The following is a 13,339-nucleotide window of genomic DNA, read 5'->3' on the forward strand; positions in this document are numbered from 1 at the left end:
CATTAATGCTGAAAAATCAAAGAATTTGTGGGACCTGAAAGATTTTTCTGTTCAGGACAAACAGGGAATCATAAACAACTATCACTAAAATAAATAAATAAATAAAAGCTGTGGATCATTCAGGTAATAACACAGTAAGAATCAAGTGTATGTAAACTTTTGAACAGGGTCATTTTACTATTTTCTCTTGTGGATTATATGTAAACGTCTTTTATTTGAAATATCTTATTCAGGTCAGTGCTAAAGGAAAAATACTGTAACATACATTATGTATGATCCCTCTTATTATTATTTCTTTTTTTTTGGTAACACTTTTCAATAAGGATAATTAGTTAATTACATTAGTTAACATGAACTAAGAATGAACAATACTTCTACAGCATTTTTTAATCTTAATGTTAATAAAATGTTAATAAAAGCTAAGTACAGCAATCAGTCTCACTAAGGCTGCATTTGTTTATTTAAAAAAAGCTCTAACAACAGTAATATTTTGAAATATTATTATAACTTAAAACAACAAATTAATATATTCTTGTTATTATAATGCTACTCAAGTCTCCACTGTCACATGTTCTTTTAGAAATCATTCTTGTCTACTGATTTGGTGCTCTTGAAACATTTATTATTATTAACAATGTTGACAGTTTTTGCTGCTTATTATTTTTGTGTAAACCATGATGCACTACTATTTAAAAGTATTTCCAGTGTTATCACAAAATCCTAAAAATAAAAAATATGGTTTCCTCAAAAATATTAGGCAGCAACATTAAATCATAAGAACAAACTGAGCATCAATATAATGTAACTGATAATAAATAAGCATCAAATCAGCATATTAGAATGATTTCTGAAGGATCATGTAACACTGAAGACTGAAGCAATGATGCTAAAAATTCAGCTTTGCATTACAGGGATAAATTACATTGAATATTTGAAAAATGAAAACAAATATCTTTAATTGTAATATTTCACAAAATTGCTGTTTCTGCTAATTTAGATCTTAGTAAGCATAAGACACTGTAATATAATTGTAATATTATGTGTTTTTTCTAACCCTAAAAATACAGATTAAATTCAGTCAGGCTAAAAAAAGGTCCATAAAGGTTTGATGCCATGCCAGAGTCCTTCATGATCACAAAACGATTGCAGTAAATAAGAGAAGCAGGTGCCACAATGTTTATTACTCTCTCTGTTCCAATAAAGACCAGATGCTTGTGCAAATAACCTGGATCATGGCACCGAATCACAGGTCACTCTTCTGGTAAACCCTCTTAACGTAATTGAGTATTAGCAAACTCATTAAATCAAAATCCTAAATCCTGTGATAGAGTTAAGTTAGGAAACCACTCTGGACCGTTAATGTGTGTGTATACTCACAAATTTGTTTGGATTGCCTCTGCAAATGTGCACAGAGATTCAGGCACTTTGCTTAAACTGCTCATCAACTATACAAGATAGCCAGAGAAATAGACTTGACCAGACAAATCTACAAAGCCATTTTTATAGACAAGCAAATGATGATTATTTTACCATCATACAACGTGTTATCACATTACTAAATCAAATGATCATAAACTCTTCACTCTAGGGGTTGGACTCTGGAATACACAAATCCATCAAACATTCATATGTTAAATAACTAATATCTGTATAACCTTAAATTGTAAATGTAAGTGACCTATGCATCTTTAATGCACAAATTTGTATTTTTAAAATCACATTTAAATATTTTCATATTTAGAATTTGCCTGCATCCAGTGCTGCATTCCAGGCAGGTTTTTGAGCCCGTAAATCAGGACTTCAATAGCTTCAATAGTGTTCCAGGCAAGTCACGCCAAAATGCACTCAGGCAGTTATTATTATTATATTATTATTCATTTGATTGCAAGATTATATTGTCCTAAAGTCTATTTTTCACCGTGTACCACTTGCATAAACACCGCATCCGTAGGGCTGCCATTGTTGTTTCGTGAAATTGGGAGTACATGGGTAAGGGCATAAATCCACCTTATTCTTCAATGCGGAAGTAAGCTTATGGGGGAGACTTAAGGTTCATTAGCCCCTTTAGACAGGGTTGCCAGGTTTTCACAACAAAACCCACCCAATTGCTACTCAAAACTAGCCCAAAACTAGCCTAATGGTAAGACACGCCAGTTTGCAATATCAAGCTACAGAACAAGCTGTTTTGTACAGCTAAAAAAAGCTTGTCATGGATGAGACGGAAGCCATAAAATTTACAAATGTCCGCGCCCGCTCTTAGGGTAAAAATAAGGTGGATATTCATCAGTTGTTCTGTAGTCAGTACTTTAAAGGAACACTCCACTTATTTTGGAAATAGGCTCATTCTCCAACTCCCCCCAAGTTAATAAGTTGAGTTTTACCGTTTTGAAATCCATTCAGCCGTTCTCCTGTTCTGGCGATATCACGTTTAGCATAGCTTAGCATAGATCATTGAATCCTAGACCAATAGCATAAAAATGCCCAACGAGTTTCGGTATTTGTCCTATTTAAAACTTGACTCTTCCGTAGTTATATCTTGTACTGAGACCGGTGGAAAATGTAAAGCTGTGATTTTCTAGGTCGATAAGATTAGGAACTACACTCCCATTCCGGCGTAATAGTCAAGGAAGTTTGCTGCCGTAACATGGCCGAAGCAGGCGCAGTAATATCATGCGGCACATCGCAGCACAATGTGACCAACTGCTTGCACAGGGAGCTTTCCTCGTTGGAAGTGACCTAACTGGGAACTAATTTCAGGCGCTGCGTGATATTACTGCAGAAGAGTCAAGTTTTTTAAATAGGACAAATACCGAAACTCATTGGTTATTTTTGAACGCGATGCTATTGGTCTAATAGGATTCAGTGATCTATGCTAAGCTATGATAAAAGTGATATTGCCAGAACAGGAGAACGGCTGAATGGATTTCAAAAAGGTAAAACTCAATTTATTAGCTTCGGGGGAGTTGGAGAATGAGCCTATTTCCAAAAAAAGTGGAGTGTTCCTTAAAGATATGTGCCATAGAAATGCATACTAAACCTACCATGACAAATGTCCTCTAGTCTGTGCTATGAATATTTATTAATTTAGAACGGAGCAGCGTACGTTTAATAACACTAAAAGACATTATGTCTGTTCTAATGTTTAAAAATGTACTTTTTAAAATGAAGACAAAAAGTCCAGACAACCTGTTCTTCTTCCACAAGAGGGCGCTGATGCTTCACTCCACCTGCTACATCATTCATAACTTTCCTGAAACCTCCATGTGCACGCACTCCACAAACTCCTTTCAGTGTCTCCTCCTCTTCAGGATGCTCAAATCCCTGAATCCCACTGACTCACCCCCAAACTCCCACCCCTGCTGTTTAAGAGCTCATCAATAAACCCTCAGCTCAGTCCACGCGTGAGGAGAGACTCAGTGGCGCTCCGCGCTTCATCACATTCTCATACAGAGCAACTGTGCCTTCAACACACTGCTGAGCAACAACGACTCAAACGTTTTATTTCAGCATGAGCTAATCTTATTTTTCCCTACTCACCATTTCATCGATTCTTAATTTATCCTCTTTAAATTTCTGCTCTCTAAGCCACTCACTGTTTGCGCTCTCATTAGACACTTATTGCTGACGGATGATTGCGAGGAACTACTAATATAAAATAGTAGTGGTTAGGTCCGAAATGGATTTACAAACGCTAAACGATACATCTGGGATTTGGGCATGCCTTCAGAACAGCTCAGTTCTGAACGGGAGTCTGGAGATTCCCAACGGCACCTGCGGAGACGCGCTTCTGCTGCCCAAGACGGAACCGGCGCGACCCAAAGGTGAGGACCCCCCGACACACACTCAGCACCAGAACGCTGCTTCAGTCTCGTTCGTTCAAAACAGTCGTTCTCCTTCTCAAACTTATCATGACCGTGTTTTGACATCATTGAGAGGCTAAAGCACCCTCAAATGTCTTGAAGTAATATCAGGAAGTGGTTGATGGTGTTACAAGTATATCAAGTAGATTAGCAAGCACCAAAAGTTATAGATTGCAAGTTTTAGTTAGAACGCACTAAATAAGAAGCTTTCGCCTGAGCAGGTAACCATAGTAACAGATCTGCGCTTTCTGCACGGTTAATCAAAAATATACTGTAGTCCTTTATAGGCTGAGGCAACATCACTTTATGATATATTTATGTATCGCATCTATATCAAAAAAGTTTACGTTTCGTTCTGGAAGCGCCAAAAACAATTCGGTTGCTCAAGACGAACCTGAAAAGATTGCTTCCAGAAAATCAGGTTAGTGAGATAAATGTCCTTAAATGTTCACCCCCTAAAGGTCAACGAATATTCCGCATACTGGGCATAAATGGCATACCATATTAATGCAATATTTACAATCTTTACCTTTGAGTATACGACATGGTAAATAGTTTAGCATCTATGGAATAACTTAAATTACAAAAGTATTAATTAAATTACCCTGGACAACAAAACCAGTCTTAAGTAGCATGGGTATATATGTAGCAATAGCCAAAAAAAACCAAAATAAGATTTTTCTTTTATGATAAAAATCATTAGGATATTAAGTTGTTCATGATCCATGAAGATATGTTGTACATTTTCTGCCATAACTATATATAAAAACTTAATTTTTGATTAATAACATGCATTGCTAAGAGCTTAATTTGGACGACTTTAAAGGTGATTTTCTCACTATTTAGATTTTTTTTTTTGCACCCTCAGATTCCAGATTTTCAAATTATTGTCATATCCTAACAAACCATACATCAAAGGAAAGCTTATTTATTCAGCTTTTAGATGATGTATAAATCTCAGTTTCAAAAATTGATGAAAACCCTCATGACTGGTTTTGTGGTCGAGGGTCACATATACTGTAGTACTATAATCACTGTACCATAGAGAGTAAGGGACTGAACAATGTTTGTTTTATCTTGGAAAACTGTAAATTAATTTATGCCAGCATCACTACAGCTATATTTGTCACTGCAGAGGTAAGATGTGATTCTAATCCTATATTTATTAGTTTCTGATGCCTTATTAGCAGTCAACCCATGAGAAATGCTACAATAAACAGATAATGAAGTATGTCTACTGTATGTGGAAACCTGATTTAATTAGACACCTCTGACAAACATTTACATTTAAGTGAAGAGTTATAAATGTATTAATATCAACTGTAGTCAAATTATATTCACATATTTACAAAAAAACATTGATTTCATTTAAACCATTGTACATGGCTGCTGTAGATAAGCACATGACCATTTTTTTATTTTTTTAAATTTATTTAATTACAATCTCGGTCATGCTCTATATAACATGCCATATTTGGGGCAGATAATATTTAGCTCTGAATGAGCCCCGTCTCTTGAATCATAATACAACACATACATGATGTAAAAACATCAGTGGCTACATTCATGGGAAAACACAGAGCTCTATTTTGGGTAAATATTGGTTTAAATGATATAAGTTGCACATTTAAATTTACATTAAGTGGGACAAAGTAAAAGTAAAATAAAACATGTGGTTTATAGATTTATAAAATTATGGGAAAGGACAATTTATAACATTGATAGTAAAATAAATACAAAATTAATACTACCTTATTTTCTGTGTTTTTGACTTTGCAGTTTCCCACTGTTAAAATTGGAGAATATGTAAAACACTTTTACTAATATAAAGGTATGCAGTTTTTTCATTAGGCTGTCCAAGAAGTAATACATACTCACACTGATGGGGAAAAAATGGTTTAAATGAATTAATTTAGTTTAAAAAAAAAAATCTAAATGAAGCCAGAGGTGACTATTCAAGAAGCAGAGTTTGCAGCCTTTCCACAGCTATTAGAATCACTGCCAAAAGAAGTAAATAATTCAGCAGAGCTCACTGCATCACCCCTCTGGGCATTATGACACTACGGACTGTTTTACAATGTGAAGAACGTGAAAAGATTATTTATTTTGTGCAAATAAAGTAATGACAAATTCTACATATCCACAATAAATGTTAACTTTAAAACAGAAAAGAATAAAATATTCCAAAGTACTAACTATATAGGAAAACCAATATTAGCAATAAAGTTACTTTGCTGGAAGAAAGCAAATGTTAAATATTTCTTAGGCATTTTTTTCCTTATATTAGATTAGTAAAGGACATTACATGACAGGCTCCAAGTGCCACTTGCTACATATCAAGTCATAACCACAGTGTCCCCAAGGCTTCATGCTGTTGTGCGCTTTAACCGGATTGTAAACTTTGTGGTTTTGACTGGATTTAAAAAAAAATCTAAATATTAAATAAGATCATTTTTAGAGCCATTTTCGACAGCTTTAACCAGAAATAACAGAACTAAAACAACACATGCAGAATGAAAAAAAAAAAAAAAAACAGTAATTAAGAAATAATGCCAAATAATAAAAAACAAGTCATTGTTCATCGCTTAGCAATGTTGGGAAGGTAACTTTGGAAATGTAACAGGTTACGGATTAAATGTTACCATATTTAAAATGTGGTATAACTATTCCAATTACCTTATTGAAGTAATTGATTACATTTGATTACTTTTTGATTACTTTTCTACATTTCTAATGAAGGTTAATCATTAATGAACTGTTAATCATTTTGAAACATTTAAAGCAGGCAGGGTTAACCTTACATTAGTACTCTGCATTGATTACTGTCAAACTTTTAAAAATCCTTCATCACTTGAATTGAGATTATATCATTTATTTTTTAAAGCACTGCCATCACAAAATCAGACTTTAGCACCTCTTTTTACTTTGAGATCATTCTGAGGTTAAATACTGATTTAAAATCACAACAATAAGTAGTTAAATAACTATGATACTGTTTTTGAAATCAAATCTTTGCATAGCTATATGAAAAGAAACACTGATATCTAAAAATGAATTGAAATGATTCATCTTTAAAAATAGCATATACATAAATCCAAATATATTTATGGATTTTCACTTAATCAACGTCTTCATTGGGTTACACCAATAAACGTCATTTTAAGAAGTCAGTTGAGGTGGAAACAGCTGTTTGATATACACTACTACTACACGTTCATATTTATTTGCAAAAGCAAGTGATTTTTCCTCTTTCTCTCTGGGTGCTTTGATGGAAGCGTTCAGCATACCTCCGGGCGCAGGCTAAATTTAGTGCATTGCCACTGAGGAGCCTAATCAGAGACCGCTCGACAATACATGTATTTGCTGTCCATTTCCTCCATCAGCAGAGGCTGTTGGGCTCCCTGTTCTTGTGTTCAGTATAAACCCTGATCATCAAACACACGTCTGTCATTATCGCCATCACAGAGCGCTCCAGCAGTGCTCTTCAAATCCACAGATTCTGGACTTTTAGCATACAATGCACACTCATTCATTCCTCTTCCCGGATTGTGTGCGTATGCCTCAGGCAATCAGTGTTGTCTCAGTGGATTTCTGTGAATCTTAGCAAATCCCTTCACTGTACTTGTGTACTTGGCTTTTCTTTTTTTTTTTTTTCAAAATAAAACTCGCTTATGAGGAAAGAAAAAAGTCAGAATTGTGAGAACTGTTTCCAAAAGAATAAAAAAAGGTAATTGTGACTTTATTTCACAATTCTGGCTTTTCTTTTGGCATTGAAAGGTTGCATCTCACAGTTTGAACATTTCTTCTCATAATTGTGAGTTTATATCTCACAAATGTGAGTTAATATCTTGCAATTATGATTTTTTTTTCCAGAGAATTGTTAGTTTATGTCCCACAATTCAAGACTTTAATCTCACAATTCTTTCATTTTTTCCTGCATTTGTAAGTTTATCTCTTAGTTTTCCCCTCAAAATTATGTATTGCAATTTTGACTTTTCATATCGGAATTTTGAGTTCATGTTTCACATTTTTGAGTTTTTATCTCACAGTTAAGTTTTTTACCCCCACAGAATTGTGAGTTTTTATCTCACAATTCTCTATTTTCTTCTCAGAATTTCTGCCATTTTTACTTACAATTCTGACTTTCCGTTTCACAATTATTAGTTAATATTTCGCAATTATGATTTTGTTTTTTAGAGAATAGTTAATGTCCCACAATTCCGAATTCTCCAAATTTTGACATTTTAATCTCATAATTCTTTCTTTTCTTTTTGCAATTTCAAGTTTATATCTCACAATTCAGATTTTTTTTTCTTAAAACTGCAAGTTTATGTCTTGCAGTTATTTCATATCAGAATTGTGAGTTCATAGCTCACAATTTTGAGTTAACATCTTACAATTAAGATCCCCCCCCCCACATAATTGTGAGATTTTATCTTATGTCTTTTCATCTCAGAATTTCATCCATTTTTACTCACAATTCTGACTTTTCATTTTTACAATTACGAGTTACCATTTATTTTCCTGAGAAATGTGACTTTATATCTCACAATTTAGCCTTTTCTGATGGAAGCCTGTTTTCACCACTGACTAAAAAATTTAAAAAGGAATTTACAACTTTTTATCCCACAATTTTGACTTTTTTCTCAGAATATGTCAAGTTATAAAAGTCAGAATTGCAAGATATAAACTCACAATTCTGACTTTTTTTTCTCAGAAATGCGTGATATAAACTCGCAGTTGCGAGACAAGTCGCTGAGAAATTCTGAGATGCAAAGTCACAATTCTGGCTTTTTCTCAGAATTGCAAAAAAGTCTGAATAGTGAGTTTTTATCTCAAAATTCTGGAAGTTTATATCTCAATTCAAGTGAAAAAAGTTAGAATAATAAGATATGAATTCGCAAATTGCGAGAAAATATTTTTATTTACAATTCTATTTTTATTTCAGGTAATTGTGAGTTTATATTTGCGCAATTTTGGAATTCTGAGAAAAAGTCACAATTGGCGCTTTATATCTCGCAATTCTGGCTTTACAATTTGTAATTGCCAGTTTATATCTCGCAATTCTAAGGAAAAATAATTAGATCATAATTACATGATACAAACTCACAATTGCAAGAAAAAAGTCAGAATTGTGAGTTTTTATCTCGCAATTCTAACTTTATTTCTCGCAATTGTACATTTATATCACGCAATTCTGACTTTATAATTGCAGCTGCGAGTTTGTATTATGCAAATTTGAGAAAAAGATGTAAATTCGCAGTTGTGAGAAAAAAGTCAGAATTGTCAGATAAAAAGCAGCAATCATCTTTTTTTATTTTGTGGCGGAAACGGGATTCTATATTTTCTACTCAGAATTATGAGTTTACTCAATATTTTGCAATTCTGATTTTTCTTCTCAGAATTGTATGTTTATATTTTTAAAAAAGCAAAATAATAATAATAATAATAATAATTGTGAGATATAAACAAAATTTTGAGAGGAAGAAAGTCACAATTACATTTATTTATTTATCCATATAACATTTCATGGCAGAAATAACCATGATAGTTTTGTTATTCTAACTATGCATCATTTTGCGTTGAATTCTACAATTTGCATTTAGCGTATTTTTTCTATACTGACCCCTTCAGAACAAACCTGTGACCCACCAGTTGGGAAGCGCTGCTGTATATGATCAAACACATGCTGTGTTAACATGACGAGACAGGCAGTAGAAGTCATTTTCTCTGAAACGATGCAACCTCTGATCTCAGGTGAGACACATGGTGAGTTCGCTCAGGGTGAGGTCTTCAGTCATGAGCTCTTAACATTTAGATGAGTCCAGTGATGAAGCTGCACTGGGGTAATTTGAGAGGACACAGAGGTTAGCAGATCGTCATGCTTTGGCTTAATATAGCAACATATACCAACTAGTGATTAATAAACTTCCTTGACAGATCTTGATAATGATGATTGATGTCAGTGATTGAATCCAATCATTAGATAATTTACTGCTTTAAATTTTAGTTCATACTATGAGGGGTCTCTTATAGATTCTGTACGGTATCATACAGTATAAATAAAATGAATCATCAGTCAGCAATGCACAATGAATCTTTCACAGTGTCCACAGAAAAAATAAAGAGCAAGATATTATGTTGTTATTGAGGTATACGGTGTTCCTGAGTAGCTGTAATGGTCTTAATTGACAAATGTGCTGTTTGCTTGTTCTCAGCACATCAGACAGTGGTCCGAATCCAAATTATGGCATTACCTTTGTTTTTGGCTCTAATGTAGACGCAAATAACTCACAAACATGTTCTACCCGGCAATTTAAGAGCCCATTTATTATAATTTTGTGTCCACACTTCATTACTTATGCTTTTTAAGATTTTCATTTATTTGTGTTTGGAAAAAGACCAGCAAAGCAGTGTCTGAAAGTAATTCTTTTTAAAAGGGCAATATTTTCTCAGGTGCATTTAACCTGTATGATGAGATTTATTTATTTTTTAAATCCATATAATAGCATACAGCATGCCATTAATTGAAGTATTCAATTGACTAAAAAGCATTCAGCTAACTAAGGACCTGCCCACATGAAGCCAGAGCCTTTTTTACCTGATAATAATAAAATAAAACTAAAATAAGACTAGAATAGAATGTAATAAAATTGTGAAGTATTCCACTTGTTATAATTGGAACTCACTAAAATCTCTATAGGGGCATTTTTTTAAGTTTAATCAACACAGGCTCATTGGAAATATGTGCCTATATAAACTGAAAAAAAAAACAAAGAAAAAAAAAACATACCTATATGTACGAAACACAGCAGTTTCCAGTTGAAATGAAGACTAGAGGCAGTAAAACTCTGACAACTTTTATTCCTTTTCACACAAAGCGATTTACACATAGTAAGTAAGTTTTGATAAATAAATCCTAATTTTTCACACAGTTACTTACAGAATATTATACTATGCCTTCAAGGCAATTTTAACATTCTGCATGATTTGAAATCGTATACTTTTGAATGTTGTCATCACATATACAGCGTCATATGAGATTTCATATTTAGTAGGTTTGCTTGGTAGCTCATGTGATACGGTGTTGCACTTGAGTGATGAAGAGCTCTTGTACAAACCTCGTGAAAGTATGGTTTGACAAAACAGCTCAAATCTGCATAAGGACGTTAAAGGGGTCATCGGATTCCCATTTTCCACAAGTTGAAATGATTCTCAAGGGTCTTAACCCTTAAAGACCTAGAACATTTTTGGGGCACCTGAGGCACCTGTATATTTCTTTGGTTTTCAGACCTATTCTAGCAGTCAGCATCAATTGTCATATATCATTATAAACAAAAGAACTTGAACTTTATGTCTAGCTTATTTAAAATTACAATTTTCCTTTTGTTTTCTCTAAAAATGAGTGAATTTCCAGAATTTCAACAATTAGGTGTTTTTTTACTGTGTACTCAAACAAAAACTCCTGAAGTTTGGATTTTTTCTTTAGAAATTTGTGTTTAGGTCTTTTACACTTCCAAATAAAATTTTGTCTATATATAACATTCCCCAAGCAAGTTATAGCCAATTATTACAATATTATTATAGCTTTTCAGTAAAAAAAACAGGCCCATTTAGCTTTATTTGACAATATAGACCTGTCCAAAACCTGTTTCAGGAGTAAAGTCATAGCAGAAACAGTGCTATATAATAGCAAAACAGTAAAAATAAGTTTTAAGATAAATATGTTCTTAATCAGAGGATGAACAATAAACACAAACAGTGTAGAAAGTAGAACAAGAAAAATTGCACAACTTGTCTTGTGCAACAACAACAAAAAAATAAACAGTCCAAATTATTCACAAAATTCACGCAAAATGAGAGAGAAATATACCGAGTAGTACAACCGAAAAAATAGTGAAAATCTTTACAAACTATATAAGAATTAGTTACATAATATAACAACCAAATAGATGGATCTGCTGGCTGTAGTCTGCGTCAGAAACTATTTTACAGGGACATCGCCTAGTGATGCGAAAAACCTACATTCCAGTGCTTTATCCGATATGCTGTTTCATCCTTGTTTTTGGTTTGTGTTATGTCAAAGGGCTCTGTCATGAATATTTCTGTACATTTTCAAAGAATGCTGTCATGCAAATGTGTTATTTTGCGTTTGTTTTCATGCACGCAAGACAGACTTTTCTTTCATTTTGCGTTTGATCAGATTTGCAAAGAAACGTACTAATCGGTGGTTCAAAAGACCAAAACCTATGTTTATTGGTTGAATAGGTGACAGTTTGAACCAATCTGGGCACAGGGGTGGGACTAAGCATCAACAATCGTTCCTGTTTGGCTCAGAGGACTGAAACGTATTGATTTCATCTGACAAATCAGTGCTAAGGAAATGTGATGACGTAATCACCACGGAGCCTCTGAATATCCAAGTGAGACAAATGTGATATCACCGAAAAGAGTAGACTCTGTGCATTACATTTTAAAGCATTCAAATTGGATTAGTGGTTCAAGTTATTAAACATTTAAGAACAATAGTTATTTTTAGCCGCGGGCGGCTGTCTCGGTCTTTGAGGGTTAATGAGAAGTCTATAACATACTTAACATACTTAAGATTAAAACATTCTTTTTTTTTTCCTGGTCAAAATCAGCCCTTTTTAGAGCGAGCTATTCTGTTGCATGTTCCTTTAAATGCTAATGAGCTCTGCTCAGACCATCCCTCTCTGCTGTGGGATGACTAGCCGTAATGTTTACTTCAGCTGTGTTTAGCTGCGAAACTTGCTACCTAGTACATTATTAAGAAAGGCCATTAGCAAAGATGCATAAAAAACCCTTATACTCACTTCTGCTGTGGGTGAAGCTGCATCACGAATGATTTGCACGAACATAGAAGCATATGTAGAGGTTGGGTTTGTTGTGGGGGATTTTCCAACACGATAGAGCATTACATTTTAGCAACAAACTAGATATTTGAATTCTGAACAGAATGTATTTAAAGGCACGTATGTCCAATAAGCCTGGGTTGGGTTTAATTATTTGGGGTATTGTTTTCAATTCCAGTGGCATTTTTGCTTAGATCCCTGATTAAATTCTTAAATTTTATTGATTTCACTTAATTGATTAAACAAGTTTAAAGGAGAAGTTCACTTTCAGAACAAAAATTTTGAGATAATGTACTCACACCCCCTTGTCATACAAGATGTTCATGTCTTTCTTTCTTCAGTCGTAAAGAAATTATATCTCTGAAGGATGGATTTCTATGGTGTCTGTGAGTTTAAACTTCTGAAATGCAGTTTAAATGCAGTTTCAAAGGGCACAAAATGATTAGCGAAAGGATCATCTTATCTAGAGAAATTTCTCTCCATATGGAGGAGAAAATGAGATGGGAGTTTTTTGACATACCCTACTGTAACTGTCACAAACCGTAATATACAGAGTTCATGCAGAGCTAGACAAGACGAGCATTTGAGGTTAAATAGTATATAAAT

General features: G+C 33.8%; 1 protein-coding gene across 1 annotated transcript in view; it reads left to right on the forward strand.

The window, feature by feature from the left end:
- The first annotated feature begins 3,676 nt into the window (after positions 1–3,676).
- cckbrb (cholecystokinin B receptor b) overlaps positions 3,677–13,339 on the forward strand; it is a 55,151-nt gene continuing 45,488 nt past the window's right edge. The window contains exon 1 of the mRNA XM_073846268.1: positions 3,677–3,821. Within this exon, the coding sequence (XP_073702369.1) occupies positions 3,677–3,821 (145 nt within the window). The remainder of the gene's footprint in view (positions 3,822–13,339) is intronic.

Source organism: Garra rufa, chromosome 8 (assembly GCF_049309525.1).
Source record: "Garra rufa chromosome 8, GarRuf1.0, whole genome shotgun sequence".
NCBI classification, from domain to species: Eukaryota; Metazoa; Chordata; class Actinopteri; order Cypriniformes; family Cyprinidae; genus Garra; species Garra rufa.